General features: G+C 42.5%; 1 protein-coding gene across 4 annotated transcripts in view; it reads right to left on the bottom strand.

The window, feature by feature from the left end:
- The window catches only part of Sec23b (SEC23 homolog B, COPII coat complex component), a 39,033-nt gene extending 18,464 nt beyond the window's left edge, over positions 1-20,569 (bottom strand). The window contains exons 1-11 of one of the 4 annotated variants that reach the window (XM_052183801.1): positions 20,148-20,569; positions 17,230-17,453; positions 15,595-15,652; positions 13,311-13,397; positions 10,263-10,499; positions 10,079-10,161; positions 9,215-9,359; positions 8,614-8,772; positions 8,171-8,286; positions 4,317-4,440; positions 2,090-2,170 (exon numbers count right to left, since the gene is read on the bottom strand). In XM_052183801.1, coding sequence (XP_052039761.1) covers positions 2,090-2,170; positions 4,317-4,440; positions 8,171-8,286; positions 8,614-8,772; positions 9,215-9,359; positions 10,079-10,161; positions 10,263-10,499; positions 13,311-13,397; positions 15,595-15,652; positions 17,230-17,450 — 1,311 coding nt within the window. In that variant the 5' untranslated portion in view covers positions 17,451-17,453; positions 20,148-20,569. Of the gene's footprint in view, positions 1-2,089; positions 2,171-4,316; positions 4,441-8,170; positions 8,287-8,613; positions 8,773-9,214; positions 9,360-10,078; positions 10,162-10,262; positions 10,500-13,310; positions 13,398-15,594; positions 15,653-17,229; positions 17,465-20,147 lie in introns of all 4 variants that reach the window. The other 3 variants (XM_052183802.1, XM_052183799.1, XM_052183800.1) reach the window with 3 other exon arrangements.
- Between the last annotated feature and the right edge of the window lie 4,003 nt (positions 20,570-24,572).

The raw sequence follows: 24,572 nt of genomic DNA, 5'->3' as shown, positions 1-24,572 counted from the left end.
GTGGGTGCACAGGAACACACTGTACTCTTTCTAAGACCGTCGTACACTTGAAGCCGTGCTTTCCTTAACCCTGAAAGCAGTCTCACCCTCCAACCAAAACTTTGAATGATAAATTCAAATGGAAGACTACTCAGTGTAGTGCAATTTTTAAGGTATCTTTTTAAAACTTCTGCAGGAAGCTTCATCGGGGAGACTTTCAACTCACAGAGAGTATTCTGGGCAGGGCAGCCTTCCAAAGCCCTCCCATGCTGACAGGAGTGGTGGGAGTCACTTAGCATACTGAAACAGGTAACTTTCAGAGGGGCTTTGGGGCAGAAAGTGCCGCATCCAAGAACTACAGAGGCAGGTATACAAATAGTAACCCCCTGCCAAGCCACAAACCTTTCATTTATATAGTCCCTGTCGATGTCTGCTCTGACATACAGGGGATAATGGACAACTTATATAGGACTCCAGTGTATCCTTGTCCTAAGTGTGTCACCTGATCAACCTCATTTCATCCTAACATTCTTAAGTAGGTACTGCTATTTTCCCATTTTCTAAAAACACTGAATTACAGAGCATTAAGAATTATACCCAGGCCACTCAGCCAACAAGTAGTAGCTATGCACCCTAAATCCACAACAACTCTACAGTCCACCCTCCCACTGTGGAGGGCAAGAAGGGAAGGGCATGACTGTCTAACAACACCCCAGGATACCTCAGAGGCTGCACTGATACAATGTTATGGGGAAGAAAAAGTTCTCACATTCAAAAGGACTGAACTGTTACTGGACCTCACAGCCAAATACACCTCTTGATCACAGACTGTCCTAGTATGTAATCAGTCTGTTGAAGTACAACCTTAAAACAACAATGTAACAAATAACCTTACTTGCCTTGGATAGTCCATGAATCAGCTTTTACAACATAAGTTAATGCATAGATTTAATCTTAAGTTATGTACTCTTCCATGCCCCTGACCCAGAGTAATATATATATGTATGTGTGTATATATACATGTTGCTAACAACAGCCATCATGCTGAAAACAACCTTATACAACAAATATTCACCATACATCTTAGAAACAACATATAGACATAGCTTGTATGTAGTACTGAGTGATTCTGAGTTACTTGGGGTCAGTAAAATGACCTCTCCCCTTGTAAAAATGTTAGTGATTTCTGTTCAGAAACCCTCATTCCTTCTCCACAGGATCCTTTCTATATTGTTCATACAGAACAGAGGTAGACAAAGGGAAAATGAGACACCAGACAGCATTCTGACAGGCAAAGACACAGATATCCGTGGAGATTACAGATAGGCCACTGGGTAGATAGATAGATAGTTACTAACTACGGACAGACGAAGATACAGAGAGAGGTGAAGAACTCAAACTTGGGCTTGCTCTGGGTCAAATAATCAAAGATTAATCTGTGACTCATCCTTTGATGCAACATTCACTGACGCATTTTCCCCCTCGGAGGTTATTGGTTACTTGGGGCATGTAACCAATGCAGAAGAGACCTCACAAATCAGTCGCTGTGCCTGTTGGCAGCTACAGCGTACTCACAACACGTGGGCCAGCAGCAAAGCCACCCATCCAAAGGGATGCCGCACTTTGCTCTCATATACCAACAATGCATACACATCTGTATCAGCCAAGTGATACAACCAAGTGGTCCCTTGTCCTAAGCTCATTATCAGCTAAGTGAGACAGGGTACCGACTCTAAATTATGAAGTACACAGGTTATTCTGGAAGAATTCTGAATGCCTGCCTTTGAGGTAGGGAATTGCTTTCTGTTCTCAGTGAGATAGCATCCACATATCAGATGTAGTGGGAGAACCTGAGATCTGGGTCTCTGGGTCAGCTTCAACCCTGAGTACGCGTTATCTTAGCCTCCTTGATTTCATGTTTCCTTCTCTGGTCAAAGACAGATCAATGGGCAGAAGGACAAATGACACTACCTCTTGGAGTTGTCATCAGTGAGTGCTACAGCTCCTCTCAGACAAGGACACCTCACAGGGAACACAAAGCAAGATCACCAGGGTGTGAATTAGCTAATGAGTCTATTCCAGGGCAAGTGAAGAGGTGAATTTTCCTTACATTTTCTGACACACATGGTCCTTTCACATTCAGAGACACGCATGGACCAATGGCTCCTGCAATCTTCAGTTCCCGAGAAGTCTAAAACAAATCACACAGTAAGTTAAGAGCCAGCCTGCTGCCACCACGATCACAATAAAAGCTTAGAGGAAAATTCTCACAGAGAAAATAGCTAATGGATTACACTATCTAAATGCCCACTCAGGCTTTTCCAAGAATACTAGGAGCTGATTCGACAAAATCCACCTTAGAAAATACATCAAGAAGACCAGGGGTAATGGTACAAAACTCAGCAGGCTGAGACTGAAGAGTTCAAGGCCAGCCACAATGTATAGTGAATTTGTGACCAGCTTGAGTTCATGAGACTGTCTCAAAATCAAAACAAAAAAGATATGTGTTTGATCTGAAGCAGGATCCCCAGGAAGTAGCTGAGATTCACCTGGAAATCCATAGACAGCCCAAGTGAGCTTATGCTCACAGTCCTCCTACCTCGGCCCAAATGCTGGGATACAGGCTGGCACCACCATACCTGGCCAGGTGCCATTTTCAACTCTCTATTCATTTTCAACCTCTGAAACACATATATATATGAAGGTAACAACTCTACCAACTATATTACATTCTTTTTCAAATATCAGGCACATTCATATCTACCTATTTCTATTCAGTAAACATTGTTTTACATTCCTTTAAAAATACTTAACTCACAAACCCTAACATACTGATAAGACCAATGGAGATCTTTTTTTCTTCTTTCCTTTTCTTTCCTGTTCGGCAGGGCCTCTCTATGTAGTCCTGGCTGTTCTGGAACTCACTACATAAACCAGGCTGGCCTTGAACTCACAGATTCTTCTGCCACTGGATTGTTTTTTTTTTTTTAAACAAATGAATATTTTAAAATCTGAGTTCATTTCAATAAAATGAATGCAATCCCTACCTTTTTCTTTTGGGGCTGGAGTGGCTCGAGACAGGGCTTCTTTGTATGTCTGTCCTAGATATAGCTATCCTAGAACTTGCTCTGTAGATCAGGCTGACCTCGAATTCAAGAGACCCACCTGCCTCTGCCTCTGCCTCTGCCTCCATAGTGCTGGGATTGAAGGCATGTGCTCAGCCATTCCTCTTAAGCGTTTACATAGATGCTGGAGTATTAACTCCAGGCACTTATGCTTACAGCAGGCACTACTATATCCTCCGAGCCAGCTCCCTAGCCCTTCTTTAACAACCTCCTCCAACTCTGCTAAATAAGCATCTAAGCAAACCCCTAAAATAGGTAAAACTGCTACTTAGAGCTTATCCTAAATAATTAAATGCTTTTCTCTAATTCTCTACTCAAGTTTGGGTTTTTTTGTTTTTTGGGTTTTTTTTTTTTTTTTTTTGGTTTTTTTGGATTTGTTTCTCTGTATAGCCCTGGCTGTCCTGGAACTCACTCTGTAAACCAGGCTGGCCTCGAACTCAGAAATCTGCCTGCCTCTGCCTCTCAGAGTGCTGAGATTACAGACGTGCGCCACCACTGCCCGGCTTCTAATCAAGTTTCTAACAGCCCCTTTAATACTTTCTCAATTAATTACTTGACTAGACAGAGTCTGTTGTCTAGGACTCTGATTTCCTACACAGTATTAGAACACCTGGGTTCCTCTTAAATCTAAACCCCACTCCAAGCAATGCAGTGGCTCATACCGATGGCTGGGTGGACATTGACCATGTGTGACTTGCCTGTCGTTAAGCCCCAATATAGCAACCAACACCCACCCCAAACCCCACTACCTCTCCCTATCCTAAACCAGGGTAGAACTGAGCAGGGCCTGAGGAGAAAGAGAAACTTTCTATTTAGAACTTTAATTAACACGTGGGTATTCCTTAAGAAGCAAAGGAATAAGGTGGGCAAACTACTTTGTGATACCATCTTGCTGGATCCTTTGAAGTGGTCATTAGAGCTTATGTCTAGAGGCTGAGGCTGCAGAGTCTAAACTGAACCACACTAATCCCATAGTTTCAAAATCTGTAATATGGATGAGTACAGTGCAGCACACAGGAGGGAGAGGCAGGCACATCTCTAAGAGTACGAGGCCAGCCTGGTCTATAGAGTGAGTTCCAAGACAGCTGAGGATACACACAGGGAGACCCTGCCTCAGATAAATAATAAATATTTATCATGTACATATGAAAATTCTGTAAGCTAATTATATAAGGTAGTTTAAAATAAAACTTTTTTAAAAGTCTACTGCACCTTTACATCCAATGTAGCACCAAACGCCATTCTGAAATCTCCGTTGAAGTCTTTACTAAAAATTCTTTGGAATGTCTGCTTGAAAAGAGAAGTGTTGAAAGAATCTCCCATCACCATGTGGCCACTAGATAAGAAAAGAAAGTATACATGTAAACGGACTGGAAGCCATTTGGTGGTTCCCTTAAGATTCACAAACAATTTACACACACACACACACAGAGAGAGAGAGAGAGAAAGAGAGACAGAGACAGAGAGACAGAGAAAGAGACAGAACCAGGTTCACACAGGTGCTGACTAACTTAAATGAGAAACAACAAGTTCAATTTGTACTTAGGGAAGAAATCATCTCGAAAACATCAAAGAACCCGTAGAACAGCTCTAGGGGGTTGGGAAGGTGCCTCGGTGGGTAAGGGTACCACTAAGGCTGATAACTTCAGTTCAATGAATCCTAGAGCCTACATGATCGAGAGAAGGAACCAGCCTACACAGGTGGCCCAGACTTCTGTACAAGTGTCATAGCATGTTTATGTGCATCCACATACATATGCATGAACACACATAAACACATACAAAAGAAATGTAAAACTATCTTTAAAATATTTTAATGCCAATTCTATCTTTTGGTCACCATACACAATGTACAGAGATGGTAAACTCTTGCTGATCATACTCACAGAAAAATAACACAGGCACCAGGAAACCCACAGCCTGCAGTGTGAGGAACTGCACTGTGTCATTTCCATTCTTGAAGCTGAGTGATGCATTTGGGTGAAGTGCTACCCTCGAGGATGCTAAGTGAAGGATGTACAAACCTCCTCTCCACCCCCTTCACATTCTCAAGCCCCGTGAATCTATAATCATTCCAGTAGGTGGCATACTCCTGTTCTCCAGAACTCAGGAGGCTGGAGCAGGAGGATTGTGAGCTTGTGGCCATCCAGGGTTACACAGTAAGACCTTAAACAAACAATGCCCCTTCAATCAACTAACTCTTCAGCAAAAATGAATTACTGATATTCTCTCCACCCCCCCCCCCACACACACACACTCACACACAAGCACGAATGCACAGACACACAGCAGCTGGGGGTTAGTAAACACATTTTGGGTTGTCTCTCTTAGCATTCTCCACCTAAAATGTTTTAGCAGTCTCCAGCATTTCCTTTCTCCTCAAATGTCTCCAGGTCATTACCCCACCCCACCCCATCCCCGTAAACTGAATGTTTAAAGGAAAAAGCACACCATCTCAGCAGAAAAACCCAGCACTAAGGGATCACCAGTGATTTTCTACTACCCTCTAGTCCAGCCTGGAGTCACGGTGACTTTGCCTGAAGTCATTCTCCTAGGCCGGAACCTGGGCTTCTATTGTTTCCAAGGTTGTTTTAGTGTTCCCTCCCACCCCCACACCCCATTATACGTGCCCATCTCCACGTATGTGTATATTAAGTTTATGTGTGGATGTACATATGCCATGGAGGGTACAGAGGTCAGAGGACAACCTGCAGGAGTTGATTGTCTCCTTCCATGTATGAGGACCAGGGACTGAAAGTCTCAGACTTGGTGGCAGGCAGGTACCTTCCCTGCTGAGCCATCTTTTTTTTTTCAATTTATTTATTTATTTTATGTTTGTGAGCACACTGTAGCTGTCTTCAGACACACCAGAAGAGGGAATTAGATCCCAGTACAGATGGTTGTGAGCCACCATATGGTTGCTGGGAATTGAACTCAGGACCTCTAGAAGAGCAGTCAGTGCTCTTAACCACTGAGCCACCTCTCCAGCCCCTTACTGAGCCATCTTGCTGGCACTTGTGCTACTGTTTTTTGTTTTATTTTGGGAAGGGGGGTTTTTCTTAAAGACAACTTCTTGCTATTCAGGCCAGGCTAGCCCTGATCTCAAGATCCCCCAGAGTGTCAGTCACTGTTACAGTTCTGCCCACCATCTCTAGTACATAACCCACTCCAAAACAGTTTCAAATGACTTAGATTCTACCTCCTGTGCCCTCCCCTAGGAGAGCAGAGAAGAATCACTACAGAGATTGATTAGAAAGGCAGAAATATGGACCAACAAGGAGATGGTACAACAAGCAAAGGTGCTTGCCACCAAGCAACCAAAGTTCCACGCAGTGAAAGAAGATAACTAACTCCCACAAAGTGTCCTCTGACCTCTACATGTGGACACGGACACACACACACACACACACACACACACACACTCTCTCTCTCTCTCTCTCTCTCTCTCTCTCACACACACACACACACACACACACACACACAAATAAATGAATTTAAGTTAAAGGGAGAAGAGATGCGGAATCCCCAGCCGCATGTGGCTCTCTGCAGCTGCTGTTCGGACTGTGCCGCGTACTCCAGTCCAAGGGATCCTGGGCAAACGTAGGTCTTGACTCAGCAAGTGGGAATGAGATCTAAGAGGTTCCCAGAGTGTCTTAGTCAGGGTTTCTAACATTGTGACCAAGAAGCAAGTTGGGGAGGAAAGGATTTATTCATCTTATACTTCCACACTGCTGTTCATCACCAAAGGAAGTCAGGGCTGGAACTCAAGCAAGTCAGGAAGCAGGAGCTGATGCAGAGGCCATGGAGGGATGTTACTTACTGGCTTGTTTCCCCTGGCTTGCTCAGTTTGCTTTCTTACAGAACCCAAGACTACCAGTCCAGGGATGGCACCACCCACAAGGGGTCCTCCCTCCTTGATCACTAATTGAGAAAATGACTTACAGCTGGATCTCATGGAGGCATTTTCTCAACTGAAGCCCCTTTCTCTGTGATAACTCCAGCTTGTATCAGTTGACACACAAAACCAGCCAGTACACAGAGAAACCAAGGCTGTGTGTGCTCAAACTCTGTTTTTGTTAGGATCACTGGAGGGAAACTGAAAAATGCTGATACCCAAGCCACGCCCTGTGATCTTTGTATTAGGCTGTTGGGGGCTGGGGCTGGGGCCAGGGAACATGACAGACAAAGCAGCTTGTCCTGTCCTATCTCCAGAGTCTTAAAGTTCCCTAGGCGACACTAATGTGAGGCTTAGCTTCAAATTGAGTGCCCCACCTCAGCGCTTCTTGCCCTTTCATGAGCACCCAAATCTAGAGCACTGCTCCCCAAGAGCTTTCAATGCAGAGGGTCTGAAGAGAGCCAAAGAACATTCCTAATCGGTTCCCTTGAGCCCCTAAGGTTCTTGATCCAACCATCACTGCAAGCTGAGAATTTATTCTACATTTTTACTTGAGGACAATAAGACTTGGTGGCAAGTGTACCCTATAAGGTGACAGTATGACTGGCATTAGTCGCAGAGTCATTAGCCAGGTCAAGCTTCTTCTAATTACTTGACTCTGACACTCAGATGGCATTTATTCATTGTCACAAATGTGCACTGCTAAAGGCCAGGTACTCCACACTAGCTGATGGCCTAGGCTGCAAGCAAGTCTAACAACTCCGAAGAAGAAACAATTACTTAGATGTAACTTGTTCCCAGTGAAATCCTGAGATCTCTTAAAGCACTGCTTCTTCCTCCACAGGGCTCATAGTCCCTTCCCAGCCAAATATTACAAACCTCAGAACGACCTGAAAACTCTGAAACTCACCCCTGTAACTCCATCATTCAATCACTCATCCCTGTAACTCCATCATTTATTCACTCACCCCTGTAACTCCATCATTTATTCACTCATCCCTGTAACTCCATCATTTATTCACTCATCCCTGTAACTCCATCATTTATTCACTCATCCCTGTAACTCCATCATTTATTCACTCATCCCTGTAACTCTATAAATTATTCACTCATTCCTATAACTCCATCACTTATTCCTTCCCTATTTCCCAGGTGTTCGATGTGAACATACCCTGTAAGATTTGGACAGCACTTCATCTCCAGAAGTCCAGTTTGGTCAAGGGCACAAGCATAAATATCAATGCAGTGACCATTTGTAGCAGTTCGATTGGCAAGCATCTCATAATGCTGTAAGGAAAGAAAACTATTGAGAGACAGAAGCATAGTTCCCAAGGTGCGTCTTACCACACCTAAGGGTGTAATCAACAAAGGAGCATGGAGTTCACCACCCGGAAACAGTTGTGTAAAGTCAAAATGCAGCTTTAGGGTCAAAACTCCTAAACCCTCTAAAGCCATTCACTCTAACCCTAGTCAGGCAGGGTCATAGTTCAAAGGAGGCAAGCTCTGCAAGAGTGTCACTACACAATCACTCCTTAGCAGGTGGCCGTCACTGATCGGGAGCAGTCCACAGTGGCTGTGTGACTGTAATTACAGCTGGAATCCGAGGGTACCAACCTTGGTTGCCTTCTTCATGAACCGTGCATTATCTTTCTCAATATCGTGCCAGGAACGAATAGGAGTCTTCAATTCATCTCCAACCACCATGCCAGGTCCCTGAGTCGGGGGCCCGCCAGTGAACAGCATGATCCTGGCTCCAGTATTTGGGAAAGTCCCCTAAAAATAGAGTTAAAGATGGTGGCAGAAACACAGAGTTCCACCTCTGAGCAAAGCTTCCGTGTCTTAATTCAAGTCCTCCTGAGACAACCCTTCACATTCCCGCCCTCTCTCTCACAGGCCCTTGGCACTAGTGCTGCTGCAGAGTAACACTCACAGCAGGGGCGGGGCAAAGAGCAGCTCTTAAGTCTCCCAACCAGATGGTTTGGCCTTCTATTACTCAGTGAAAGCACTCTCCGCTGTTCCAATTCCCTTAGTTTTTCATAAAAATTTTCATATTTGCAAAATACTGAGGTTCTCCTCAGTGTAGATAACAATGACTGAAACACTTTGTGATACATACACAAAGGCTAACTTAAGGCACAACAAATTTTCCAGCAAAGATAACAAAAACAAGAACAGTTTCTATGATTTGATAGGTCTCTATAAAAATCTGAATTACCTCCAACAAGCCAACAGCAATGGACAAAGCAACACCAGTGGATCGCAGTGGTCTCTTCCCCTGAGTTACCGGCCATGGGTCCCTCTGCAGCTCCCCGAGAAGATCTGTGAGGTTCATGTCAATCTTGTGAATGGGCTGTAGAAATCTGTATGATTTCAAAACGGAACCGCAGTTGTGAGTTAATAAAGTACCTTGACCTTCAACCCTAGGTCACGCAATCAACCACTCTTCAAAACAAGTATCCAACAGGAAAAACCCAAAACTTTTTCCTTCAAAATTATCCCTATAATACAGAAGCAACTCCAAGCAATTTTACTGTGAACTATGCTATAAACTCTAATAATCATACATTTATGCATGTATCATAAAAAAATTGAAAAGGGAAAAGTAAGTTTAATTAAATTTTAAGCACCAAGGAAATCCTAATGTAAGCCTAGTGTGGCTCCAGTTTGTCTGAGGCCCGTTTATGTGGACAGTGTTCTCCAGGCTGACGCTTCTGTTTGCATGCCCCTTGAGACTCAGAAGCCACATAGAGAGAAACACTCTGGTTTCTGAACAGAGTGGAGGCTGTCTCCAGCAACCAGAAGCTTTCAATACACTAAAGGAAGTGAGTGCCTCCTCACAAGCTATTTAAAAATACCCAAAGAAGTATTTTATGTTTTGTCAGCTCTTTACTTAAAGATCAAGGATAAAAGCCATGTGTCATAATGTTTCTATAAGACATGAATATCAACTGGCTTAGTCTTTAATATTTTTCTTTCTTAGAACTATGGTCCCAGAAGTCATAGGATTGCTTTTCCAAGTCGCCTGGGCTGTTAGGCCCGCCCACCACAGAACCTGTGACACTGTATCCTGGTGTCTCACCTGCTGGAAACAAAAGGCTGCTCCTGAGGCTGAGGTCTAGCTTGCTGCACGGGCATAGCTGGCTTGGTCAGGCCCAGCATCTCCTGAAAGGAAAACACAGAAAGAGCCAATTTTCATTGACACTAAAAGTAAACAATACCACTACAGATCGACCCTTGCTCCTGCTTCTTCAGAAGGCACAAACCTGTATTTGTTTTGCAGTTAAATCCTTGGTCCCCCGGAAGACGTAGCTCTTGGAGATTCCTTCACAGCTGAGCTCGTGAACCTGCACCATCCTCCCAAAAGTGATAAGCCCAACCAGGGCCTCCGGAGGAAGGAGACTCAGCGACATCTGCAGGGACTCTTTGAGTGCTTGAAGGTCATCTTCCTCCAAACACGTGTCAACCACATAGAGAAAGATCAGAGGGGACCGAGCACCTCTCTTCGGGAAAAGAAAAATGGCAGGATGATCAGTATATACACAGACGTAACCAGTGAGCACAGAAAGAGCCAATTTACATAATTTTCACTAACATGAAAAGTAAATAATTAACATTTTCACAAGAGACAAACCTGCATTCCATAGGACAAATCAGGTACAATATAGCAAGTCCCTATGCCTGTAAACATCCAGGGGGATAAGGGCTATGAAGGTAAGAATCCACACCAGCTTTACCTCACCAGCTCAGAGTCTATCACAACAAATAAATCTAAAAATGTATTCAATATTCACTACCTACTATGTGCCAAACATTACTGAAGACCCTGGAATACCTCACTGAACAGAAGGAACAAAGATTCCTGTCAGGCTAAAGGAACAAACCTAAGGGAGGAGCGCAGGGAGCAGCAATAGTTAAGGTGGAGGAAGGTGCCAGGTCCCTGTGTTAAACATGTGGCAATCATGGGGTGCGGGAGGTGGGGGGGGGTGGGGAGGGGGATGCTGGCCCACGACCTTAACCCCAGCACTCAGAAAGAAGAGGAAGATGGATCTGTGTGGGCTTAAGGCCAGCCTGGTCTATATACTGAGTGCTAGGACAGCCAGAGCTACATAAGACCAAGTCTCAAAAAGTAAATAAATAAAAAACAGCTTCATTGAGGTAGAAGCTGAGGTGGCAAGATGGTTTGGCAGACAAAGGACAAATCAAGCCTGATAGCCTGATGACTTGCACTCAATCCAATTCCCAGAACCCACAAGGTATTAAGTACTGGTTCCACAAACTGTCCTCTGATAGTCACACAACACCCCCAGACACAAACTCACACACACACAACACACACTCATACACAAGTATATACATGCATACACACATACACACACACACATGCACAAACATATACAGACACTCAAACACATACATGCACATGCACGCATGAGCATGCATGCACACATCCATGCATGCATATACACAAACACATAAGCAAATCATAGTTGTGGAGAGAAGGAGGGAGGGAAATGGGGAGCAATGCAGTGCAAAGAGTCCCAACCTGAGGGAAAGAGAAATCAAACACCGTCCTGCACCCTCCTCTTGACCCGAGAAGTCAAGAGGCCCACGGAGCTGAACAAGGACACGAGGGAGAGAAGACGTGACACAGGGTCTTGAAGACTATGTCTTGCTTTGGGTGAAGAGGGGCCAATTCAGTCCATCAGTGACCAGACATATGTCTCTACAGAGTTACACTGGCTGTTGGGTTAAGAATAAAACACAAAGAAAAATGAGGGAGATAACTAAGAGACTGTCAATGTGCCTGTAATCCCAGCACTCTGGGAGGCAGAGGCAGGTGGATTTCTGAGTTCGAGGGCAGCCTGGTCTACAGAGTGAGTTCCAGGACAGCCAGGGCTATACAGAGAGACCCTGTCTCAAAAAAAAACAAATCCAAAAAAACAAGAGAGAGAGAGAGAGAGAGAGAGAGAGAGAGAGAGAGAGAGAGAGAGAGAGACTGTCAATGTATCTAGTGAGAAGAGGCGCATGCCCAGGGTGGCCAGGGTTGGGAGAGGAGTTGTGGGTGGAGCCTAGGTATGTTCTGAATAGCACATCAATGGATGATCTGCCAAATGAGATAGGGGATGTGGAAGAAAGAGGTCACTCTTAAGAGGAAAGGTTGGGTCTGACCTTTCTAGCTCAGGCTAGCCCCCACCACTGCTCTTCTCTTCAGCTGCATTTGGTTGCTGATTTCACTGAAATCATGTTTAAGAAAGGGAGATCACGGGAAGGGTGGGTGAGGGACTGTCTTAATCAGGGTTTCTATTCCTGTACAAACATCATGACCAAGAAACAAGTTGGGGAGGAAAGGGTTTATTGAGCTTACACTTCCACATTGCAGTTCATCACTAAAGGAAGTCAGGACTGGAACTCAAGCAGGGCTGGAAGCAGGAGCTGATGCAGAGGCCATGGAGAGATGTTTCTTACTGGCTTGCTTCCCCTGGCTTGCTCAGCCTACTCTCTTATAGAACCCAAGAGCACCAGCCCAAAGGTGTAACCACCCACAAGGGGCCCTCCCCACTTGATCACTAATTGAGAAAATGCCCCACAGCTGGATCTCATGGAGGCACTTCCCTAACTGAAGCTCCTTTCTCTGTGATAACTCCAGCCTGTGTCAAGTTGACACACAAAACTAACCAGTACAGGGACCTACATCCCAGAATGCTTAAGGAGAAACAGAGGTAGCAGCTAAGAGCAGGTAGGTAGGAAATGAAACAGAACTGCAGGATTTATAATTCAGAGCAAGGTGATCCTTGCAAACCTATCGCTCCTATCATACACGGACCAGTGGCAGGAAGGGAGACACTACTTTTCAGTTGACAACCTAGAATATAAAGCGTCTTCAGGTGAGATGTGGAAAGCTGTAGAGGACAGTCTTTAAATTTGGTCAGGTCCACCTCTTTTGAAACCTGGGTCAAAGCCGGGCGTGGTGGTACACGCCTGTAATCCCAGCACTTGGGAGGCAGAGGCAGGCAGATTTCTGAGTTCGAGGCCAGCCTGGTCTACAGAGTGAGTTTCAGGACAGCCAGAACTACACAGAGAAACCCTGTCTCGAAAAAAAACAAAAAAAAAAAAAAAGAAAGAAAGAAAGAAACCTGGGTCAAGACCTGAAAATAATACCAGTAACACAAATGTTCCAGAAGATATCATCTAGAATCCTGCTCCCATAGACACCAGCTTTTCCTCTTGAGGACAGGTGAGAGACATAGAACTCCAAGTATTTCAAAAGACATTCAATTTAACTGTATTCATTAAATGCATGACAAAATTACCTGGATCATGTACTCGATTGTGGAAAACTGGGGCATCAATTCAGCAGGCTGATTCACCTCAGATATGCCTGCATATGCTGGGGGAAACTGACGAGAAGAAAGTAAGACAACATTACTTAGGGCTCACAGTGACTGGTCTTCCCCGGTTCCTCTGTGTGGGGATGAAGCCTGGGCAAATCCTTCCCCCTCTGAGCTCCAGCTGGCTCCACACCGTACACTTATTTATACAACTGGTTCATGACCATGTTAATTCTGACAGGACAAAATATAAAACATGTCGCTAAAACACAAATATAAGCACTCAAAGCATCTAATTCTCTTACATGTCTACGATTTTATAACCTTAAAAAATATTTACTATGTAGAAGAGGCCTGTTCACACATCCAAATAGGCAAGTGCAATGTTTTAAAACGTACTACCCAAAAAAAATCTGGAGAGAGAGCTCAGTGGTTAAGAGCACTGGCTGCTTTTCCAGAGTACCTGGGTTCTATTCCCAGCACCCATATGGTAGCTTACAATTGTCTGTAACTCCAGTTTCAGGGCATCTGACATCCTCATATGGACATGCAGAAAAAACATCAATGCACATTAAATAAATCATTTACAAAAGAAAGACGCACTGCTTAAGCTTTGCTCTGAAAATTATATTCTGAGATTGTCTTCAATAGTCTGTACAAAGCTGAAGACATACTTCAGTGGTACAGAACTTACTCAACACATTCAAGGCTCTTAGCTCTTGGAGGAAAAAAGCCTTTATTTAGGTTTATTACCAGTTTAATAATACAATATGGCAGTTTGAATAGGTATAGCCCCATAGACTCATGTCTGCATGCCTGGCCCATAGGGAGTGGAACTATTAGGAACTATGGCCTTGTTAGAGTAGATGTGGTCTTGTTGGAGGAAATGTGTCACTGGGGGGGATCCTTTGAGAAATTATATATATATTAATATGTATATATAAGTAATAATACTTATAACTATTATATTTATATAATATAAATATACACTAACATATAAATAACAAATATGTAAATAATAATATATTGTTATATATTATATAATGTAATATATAAATATATACATATATATGCGTATATGTGTGTGTGTGTATATATATACACACACATATATTCAAGCTCCACCCAACATATGACAATCTCCTCCTGGTTCACTTCAGATGGAGATATGCAACTCTAGGTTCTTCCAACGCCATGCCTGCCTGTGGGCTGCCATGCTTCCTTCCATGATGTCAGTGGACTAAAGCTCTAAAACTGTAAGCCAGCCCCAATTAAATGTTTGTCTTTCTAGGAGCTGCATGGTCAGTGTCTCTTCACAGCAGTAGAACCCTGACAGATGCGCATGCTCTGTGAAATCAGTTACCACTATGTATTGTTTATACTGTGCTTGTCATCCTTAAACCTAGTGTGTGCTGTATCTGAAAATGAAATTAATCATAGTTATGATTAGTAATGAGTAAAACATGTTCTCAATACCGTAGGAGCTGTCTGAATTCTGTATAACTGATTAATATAATTGGTGTTATCAACTTTATTTAGCTATAGTTCACATATCATAAAAGTCATACATTTTAAGTGCATAGTTTCATGAGTTTTAAGAAGTGAGTCATGTGATAATTACTACAATCCAGTTTTAGAACAATTTTACCCTATGGCAGTTACTTTTAAAAGGAGCTCTTAGCTGTGGGTGTTGTTCAGTTAGCATACACAGGTCAGAGATTTGATCTGAACACCAAAAAGAAAAAAAAAAAAAAAAAAGAAAGGGAACACTCCATTGGCATTCGACTTTCTCTTAATTTAGTAGTCTAGAAAACTTCACTGCTGGGCACAGCAGCACACTCCTTTAATCCCAGCACTTGGCAGACAGAGGCAGGCGGATCTCTGATTTCCAGGACAGCCTGGTCTACAGTGTAAGTTCCAGATCAGCCAGGGCTACAAAGTGAGCCCAAAAGAAAACAACAAACTTTTACAGCAGCAGAAGCTCAAGTTCCACTGACACTGGAAACCTAAAGTAACAATATGAAAATTTACTGTCATCCAGTAAAATATAAACAGATCTATTTTCTTTAGGTAACATATTTATTCCCTATCGAAACCCTACAGAAAAGACAGTGCTGTCCTCTACTATTCTACACAAATGTTCCTCACAAAAGCTATGACGTGAGAACACCAAAGACTGCTAATTGCAAGTCTAGATGGAAATTTAAATAAACATAATCTTCTCCAGAGCAGTCAATAAGAACAAATATAATTTTAAATTACATACCTGATTTCTTTGAAAACAGAAATTGCAGGCCCAAAGTTTTGCTCGGTAATCCACTTGACTGCAAGATAAATAAATAATTTTACAAACAGATATCAAGCTAGAAAGCAATAAATGTGGCCTTAAGTTCCATAAACTAAACAGGCGTGTGTTTCTGAGTGTGCATATACAGGATTCATGGAACTGCACTGCTGGGAAAACTGGCTTTCAAGCACACCAAGAGTTCCCTGCAAATATTTGCACTTAGTAAATTCTGTTTTGTCTTTTCCAATTCCAAGATCCTGTTTTAAAATTTCTTCACGCATATAAACTGTAAGCTATTTCCTTTTGCCTTCTATTTTAACCTGGTTGTCATGATTTATCCAACATTTTTATTGTTCAACAATGTAAAACTTTTGTAAAAGATGTTTAGTTTTATCTTACATGTATGTGCATTTTGACTGTATGTAAACACATGCCTAGCACAGGTCAGAAGGCAAAGAATCCCCTAGTTCTAGAGTTATGAAAGGTTGAGCTAACACATATGTGCTGGGAACATGACCATGGGTCTCAGCTGGAGCAGTAAGTACTCTTAACCACTGAGCCACCAACTTCCAGGCCCTAGGTCAAACCTCTTAATTTCAATAATGAAGGCACATTTCACACTTGGGCCATTGATAAACATGGTAGAAATGGTTCAAGATAAAGCATCTATTGCTTCCTTTCCCTTTCTGTACCTCGGATATTAATTGCCAACAGCTATTAATTTTACTTTTTCTTTTCTTTTCTTTCTTTTTTGTTTTGTTTTGTTTGTTTGTTTGTTTTTTGGATTTGGTTTTTTTCGAGACAGGGTTTCTCTGTGTAGCCCTGGCTGTCCTGGAGCTCACTCTGTAGACCAGGCTGGCCTCGAACTCAGAGATCCGCCTTCCTCTGCCTCCCAGAGTGCTGGGATTACAGGTGTGAGCCACCACCGCCTGGCAGCTATTAATTTTACAAGCCAAGTGGTAACATTCCTAACATGACCTTGATAAATAAAAGCAAAGGGAAATAAAGGAGAAAGACCTCCAACATACAAAAATTTCAACACTCTCAACTTGCTTCAAAATTCCTTCAGCCACGCATGGTGGTGCAGTCTTATATCCTCCCCACGATGCTGGAGGGTCACACAGCACTAGAATGTGAGACCCAATTATGTAACACAGACTCTATCTCAAAAAATAATTGATAAAAATTCTTCCCAATAGTGTCCAAATATACTAATAGAGTCTCAGATAAAAAAAATTACATTCAACAATAAAACAGTTGGGAGTTAGAAAGAACAATTCTTCTGCCTAGTGCTTCTAGACATACTGTATCATCATTAAGGTACATACAAAAAGAGCAAAGTTGCTGGGCGGTGGTGGTGCGCGCCTATAATCCCAGCACTTGGGAGGCAGAGGCAGGCGGATTTCTGAGTTCCAGGCCAGCAGCCTGGTCTACAGAGTGAGTTCCAGGACAGCCAGGGCTACACAGAGAAACCCTGTCTCAAAAAAGCAAAAACCAAAACAAAACACAAAAAAGGGAAAGAAAAAAAAAACCCAAGTGACTTTCATAAGACTTGCATAAAGACAGCATTTACTATATTCACCATTTTTACCAGTTTTTAAAAAGAATCCATACCAAAGTGGATTGAGAATAGCTTTGCAGGTGGGCCGACTGCAGAGCACCGGTTCATACTGAACCGGAGGTAAGTCTGGGCGTTCTTTTAAAGGCGTGAGAAGACAAGCCAAGGGAACAACCATTCTTGTGGCTTCAAGGCGGCTAGAAGGCCACACGTTCCAACTGAAACGCACACCATCTCGTTCTTCATTCTGCTGAATGAATTCCAGATACGTTGCCATGGCCTAAAAGGAAACTAAAAAATAGTTTTAATTATATGCAAAATTCTCAGCTCATCTTCAAAAAAAAAAAAAGATGGCTCCAAGCCAGGTGCAGTGAATCACACCAGAATCACACCAGAAATCCCAGCACTCGGTCACAAACAAAGAGATGATCTTATAACATGATATTTCACAAATACCCAAGTCTAGAAAAGCCTGTCACTGCAGGATAAAGGTAACTACTTTCTCTTGAACCCCCAAAGTTGATTAGTCTTTCCTTTCCACTACTATGACAAAGACCATGACCAAAAGCAACATGAAGAGGAAATGGTTTATTTCAACTTACACCACCCCACCCATAAGGTGCCCAAGTGCTTTCTGTGTAATGTCCATGATCTTCCAGGAAAGTCAGAGCAGGAACTAATACAGAGGCATGAAAGAACACTGTGTACTAGCTCATTCCTTAAGACATGCTCAGTCTGCTTTTTTATATAATTCCCTATAGGCCTAGGGATACCTATAGTGGGCTGGAACCTCATACATCAATCATCAATCAAGAAAATGCCCCACAGGCCTATCTGATTGGACATTTTTTCAACTAACCATGGCTTGTGTCAAGTTGGCAATAAAATAAAATAAGCAGGCTACTTTCTCAAACCATCTCTGTAGTACTTGAAAAAAAGTAATCAAAAAGGTTAGAGGTTGAACTACTTGACCATTTGTTAACTGTGTGTAATATTACTAGAAATTATTTGTGACTCTAAGGGTCAAATCCAGGCTCTTGCACGTGCTAGGCAAGCACTCAACTTTTCTTAGACAAGCCAATTTCAACCATGGGTCCAAAGGTAAGCCTCAAATTCAGTTTCATGATCCAACAATTTGCCTGATTCCCTTCCTTTCTTTATCAATCAAAGTAAATACTGTATGTAATGTCACATTCCAAGGAACCTTGATTTTCGTGTTGTGCACCCACCACCACCACCACCCCCCGCCACCCCCACCACTTTGCTAACTGTGGGGCAAAGAACTGTATCCTGCTCTGAGAATCCGGTTACTAACAGGAAGTAGCTTGGCACTGAAGCGTTTCCAATGGGCATACCAAAACTATGAAAGGAAATTTGCTTTTGTACTGAGTCTCACCAAGTTCTCCTTCCTCACCATGTTTGCTTACGCTGATCCTTGAAAGACTCTGACTCTTTAACAATTAGTCTTTCAGACTAAGTCTGCAGACTCAGATAACCCAATGTTGTTAAGTAAACGCATCCTACCTGTGATCTAAATGACTGAAGGTCATCTGAACAAGCCAATCCGGAAGGCAAAAAGAACTAGCAAGATAGCCCAGTGGCTAAAGTGCTTGCCACGTAAGTGTGACAACCTGAGTGAGATCCTCAGATCCCACAAAAAGATGAAAGGAAAGACCCAATATGACAAAAGTTGCTTCTGTCCCCAATGTGGGTGGCTTGACAGGTGCACACACACACACACACAGAGAACACATGTTCAAGCAAGTAAACTTTTAAAAAAAGGAAAGCAAGAAAACTGAATCTTAAAAAAAAAGAAGAAGAAAGAAAACTGAACCTATAAAATGAGAATGGAAGCATATTCTAGTAATTTCCCCCTTTGGGAGGCTGAGGCAGGATCAAGGGAGCTCAAAGCCTCCTGCGTTACATAGGGCTATATATCCTACAAGTAATTTGGATGAGGGCAATTTTATATACTCAGGAAAGCAAATTAATTATTCTACCATACAGAATCCACACAACAAAGTTCCAAATGTCTGTTCCAACTAAAACTCCAACACATCTACTGTTAGTTCTGGCAAACACAGTAAGATGTAACACTGACTACACAGAAAGTACTTAGGCACCTGGGTGTGGGGCTAGTAAACAAGTCACAGTACATTCTAACATCACCATTTCCAGCAGTTACTGCAGCAAACCCCATTAAATAATGGTAACCCCTTGTACATACTTAATGTACAAGTCCTCAAGTATCTATCTCCATATTAACATCTGCTCCCTATTTCCCACTGCCTCCTTTCCTTGACCTTCTAAACCAGTTTCTTAATCCTGGACACGTAATCCACAGAGGATTTCAGTAAATTCAAGAATGCTCTGAAGTTCTATGTATTTTTACTAAATTCTATGTGCAGAGAAAAATGTACATTTTTTTTTCCACTGCTCTTATCAAGTTCTGAACGAGTAAGGGTATCTGAAGAAGTAAATAGCCGAACGGATGAATGAATGAATGAATGAATGAGTGAGTGAATGAAGAGAGAATGAATGAGTGACTGGGTGGGTGGGTGAGTGAGTGAGTGAGTGAGTGGATAAAAGAAAGGCCTAGAATGGCATCCAATAAAATATCTTAGCCACTCTAAACTCTCCAGGACATAACTTTCCAGGACTTAGTTAAATACCTAATCCTGTACTGAAGATCTGGCTTCTGGTTTCACTTATCACAAAGCAAAATTCAAGATTTTCATGGAGATTCGGTCCTTCCAGATGCTCAAGCCCCCACCAACACCCCAATTCCTAGGGTTAAGGAGTCAGAAGCTGTCCGTCTGCTATCCGGCATGGCGCGGACCAGTCACTCTGAGCCGGCTTCTGGGTCATCAATTCCCTCTGATGCCTCTCTTAAGCAAGCCCTCCCTGTCCCGGCATCTCTGGCTTCGCGCCTCTCCCCGAGCGCCCATTCACCACGGCAGAGCCAGCCGCTCACCTGTCCGGAGCCGCTCACCTGGACAGAGCCTTCCGCGCCCCACGGACACCAGAGCTCGGCTCCGGCTTCCACCGCCAAGTCCACCTCAGCTCACAGTCGATTGGTCACTGCTCCAAAACGTCATTTCGCGGCGCCATGCTCTAGCCAATCAGAGAGCGCTTCTCTGGCTGATACGAGAAAGTGAAACAGTCAGAAAAGCTGCGCCTCCATCTTTGAATAGGGCCAGGCAGGAATTTCTCATCCTACAAACTTTAGAATGTAGAGTTCCTTAGGATACAAACTTTCTCGAATATATCCTTAAATTTTTCTCGTACACAAAAACCTCGGCGTTTGCGGAACCGTCATCCAAATGCATCCAGCACTCTTCCTCGGGGGACCGCCCTGACACAACATGCCAGCTATCTGCCTCAGAGGGAAGTCCCTCTCATCACCTAGCTACCAGGAAGCGAGAAGAGTGACGCGTAGCCCTGAGGAACCCGAAGTTGTCCGGAAGAGGCCCTCAGCCTGCGGGAAGGAGCTGGGAGGAGACGAGGGTCTTGGCCGCTAGTTGTTCTTTTTGAGCTCAGCAGGTGCAGTTACTCTCTTCGCGTTAGAAAACTTTCCCTTCTCGTTGCTGCAATGGTTTCTGTGCTCAATGAAAACTGATTCAGGTGAACATCCTCCTCCCATTCCCCAGCAAGGAAGTGCGTAATTGGGAATGGTCTCATTCAGGCACTTAAGGAAACTAACAGTGACCGTTTTGATGGGTAAAACAACTTTCTGTGACTGCCACAGTCATTTTACACTTTCTTACAAGTGGCAATAAATAAATAAATCAGTAAATTCAGCGTGTGTGTAGTGTCTGCAGTGCCCAGAAGAAGACATGGACTCCTATAGAGCTAGAGTTACCACCTATTGTGCACCCCCTAACGTGGGTGCTGGGAACTGAATTCCAGCGCTACACACATAACCAATCAACCAACTCTTCATCCCCCGAACTAAAATCTTACAGTTATGCTAAAATAGTGCTATTTAATGTATCCATTAAATAACCCAATTTACTATTAATGCAAACTTTTCTTTAAAACAGAGTCTAACTATGTAGGTTTGGCTGTCCTGGAACTCGCCGAGTTCTGCTTTCCTCTGTCTTCCTATGCCTCCTGAATTTAAGAGCATAGGCCATCACACCCAGCTAAATCAAACGTTTTGAAGCCTGCAAATCATAGGACTTAAGTTTAAATAGATGTTACTATGAAATATTACTGTTTGCATTAAAATCTTTTTAAAATAAATTTACATTTTTCATCATCTTAAACATAACATAATGTTAATGATGGCATATTTTAAACCTAAAATTTATTTGGGAAATGCAGCTATCTCTTCCTAAGGAAAAATGTCCAAGCAAAATAAAATATACATGTTAATTAGATCTAACACTGAGAAAAAGAAGTAGCTTTTTAAATAACAAACACTAATGTAATTTTATTTATCAAAGATTTCCTTTTCAATTTTTGAACCTGGAATATTTCTGCACTAGTAATTTCTGTAGAGGATATTTTTTAATTGAATGTTCAAAGTATAAAAGATTGAATGCCCTTACTTTGGGGTATCTTAGAAGTATTTTATTTTTATAAGAGTATATTTGCAGATCAGTAGTGATGCATGCCTTTAATGCAGCACTTGGGAGATGTCTGTGAGTTCAAGGCCAGCCTGGTCTACAGAGTTAGTTCCAGGATAGCCAGGGCGACACAGAGAAAACTTGTCACTAAAAACAAAACGAACAAACAAAAGTACTCGTTTCTGTAACACAGATCTTTGAATTGGAGAAATATAACAATTTAACTTACTGTGACTCAACAAGAGTGGCAAGATGTCCTGTTCTCTCACAGAAAACGGGTGTAGGTCTTTTTTTCTTTTTCATTCTAATCAGGCAGACACATCAACATATAAAGATCATATAGCTTTAGTTCTACAGTCTTAGCTCCAGGTCAAAAAGTAATTCAGAAAGATTAAAGTTTGGTGCACTAGAGAAGAAGACACGGTTCTTCCCCAGTTGTGTGGCAGCCTTGTGGAATAACAGAGACAGAGAGTGCACTATAAACTAGATTTACTGCCACCTCTTACCTTAGAGAGTGTCTCTGTAAACTTTAGTTCCCTTAAAGAAATTACCAAATAGCTGGTAAAACAAAATTTCTGGTTGTTGTTACACTCTGTGGGAGAAGAGTAAACTAACCAGCCAGGGGTAAACCAGAAAGAAGACCTGAAAATCATTAGAAAGAAAGCTAGAGGAGAAGTGCCTTCTGCTTAGCATTCACCTTCTAGGACCCAAGGGAAAGGAAACAGTTTAGCTTCAACAACCTGCAATGTGCTCTTCAGTGATGTGAATCCAGGCTCTACCTGGATTCTTAGTGAAAATGTTAAGAGCATGGCTGGACGGCTCAGCAGATGAAGATACTTGCCCATAAGCCTGTGGACCTGAGGACCAGCCCCGGAACCCACGTAACTACTGAAGCAGAGAAACACTTCCACAAAGTTGTCCTTTGATCCCAACAGCCATGCTATGACACATGAACCTGCCACATAATAAATAATAACAATAGATACAATAAAGTTTTTAAGAGAATTCTATACGAACAAGATGTTCCAAATAATTTACTTAGCTCATTTATTAATGAGGAAACCAATAGGGATGTTCAAAGTGGATTTAAGAAAATTCTCATTCATAAAAACTTATATTCTGGGGCTGGAGAGATGGCTCAGCACTTAAGAGCACTGACTCCTCTTCCAGAGGTTCTGAGTTCAATTGCAAGCAACCTCATGTTGGCTCACAACCATCCATAATGAGATCTGACACCCTCTTCTTGTGTGTCTGAAGACAGCTACAGCGTAGTCATATATATAAAATAAACACATCTTTTTTTTAAGATTTATTTATTTTTATTTATTATTATTGTTGTCTTCAGACACACCAGAAGAAGGAATCAGGTCTCATTACAGATGGTTGTGAGCCACTATGTGGGTGCTGGGATTTGAACTCAGGACTTTCAGAAGAACAGTCAGTGCTCTTACCCACTGAGCCATCTCTCCAGCCCATAAATAAATCTGTTTAAAAACTTCTAATCTCTACCACACAGTATTATATGCATTGTTATGGGCAGCAGTTTTGTGTATGTGAGTTCCTGTCAACTTCCTAAAGTTAATCTCTGTCTCTACCAATTTGTATAGTAAAGCAGTCAGTGTATAAAAGTGCACATCCCTCATGACACCAGAATATCTTATAAAATGCCTGTTAGTCCATGAAATATAATTTCTTTTGTCTATTTCAAACTGTTTTACAAGACTCCCAGGATATTGTAATGGCTAATATTCTCAACTTAGCTGGATTTTAGAACCACCTAGGAAACACCATTCTGGATATATCCAAGATAGCATTTCCAGGCAGGAATAACTGAAGAAGGAAGATGTACCCTAAAATGGCTGACACCATCTCCTATGGTGGGGGCCCAGACTGAATAAAGTGAGGAAAGGAAATGGCCAGACGAGTATCGTTTTTCCCTTTCTCTGTGTCTGACACCATAGACAAGCCATCCTGCCTCCATGTCTTTCCCAGCATAATAGACTCTGAACTGTGAGCTCTTATGCCTTCCCACTATGATAGACTGTGTTTCTCTAAACTGCAAGCTAAAATCTATCCTTCCTCCCCTAAGTTGCTTTTTGTCAGATGTTTTATCACAGCAACAATAAAACTCTATACAGAACAATACTGTACTGAGAAGTGAGTTGGTTCTGTGAGGAACATGGTCAGTGTAGCTCCTGGGCCTTTCTGAACTGTGTTTACAGAACAATGTTAAAGAATTTGAAGTTGTAGGCTGGAGATTTAGAGAGCTGTAAGCTGAGATGAATGGACCACTCAGGGAGATTTTGGAAGACTGGAATGCCAACAGGAACTTGAATGTCAAAAGGTATGCTTACCGATGGGAACAAAGGTGTGTTTCCGATGGAAACAAGGACTGCTGAGAAATGGGCAAGAGATCATTGATGGCAGTCTGGAAAGACTATGGCTGTGTCTTCCCTGTGTCCTGAAAACTCAACTGAACCAAATTCAATAGAGACCATCTACTGGTTCACAACACCATATAAACAATTGACACCAAGTTCTGCTGCCATTCTGATGCAGGCAGACCCTGGTGAGACAGGGATGTCATGGCTTCTGCATGCCTTTGGCACTAAAACTGGGAATGCATGTTCCTTGGTCGGGGTGGATGAAGAAGTTTCAAAAGAGTATGACATTACAGCCAGGCTGAGGCATGGTTATTGTTCATCACATTTATTGTGGCTTAGGACAGATATTTAGCAGGAGGATGTAAAGATGCAGTATAGTGTAAACAAGAGCATGAACATGTTAAAAGATGGAGACAAGGCAGAGAAGGAGAAAGAATCTGCAAT

This window comes from Apodemus sylvaticus, chromosome 5 (assembly GCF_947179515.1).
Source record: "Apodemus sylvaticus chromosome 5, mApoSyl1.1, whole genome shotgun sequence".
In the NCBI taxonomy this organism is placed as follows: Eukaryota; Metazoa; Chordata; class Mammalia; order Rodentia; family Muridae; genus Apodemus; species Apodemus sylvaticus.
The sequence above is the reverse complement of the archived record's forward strand: the minus strand, read 5'-3'. Positions and strand labels throughout refer to the sequence as shown.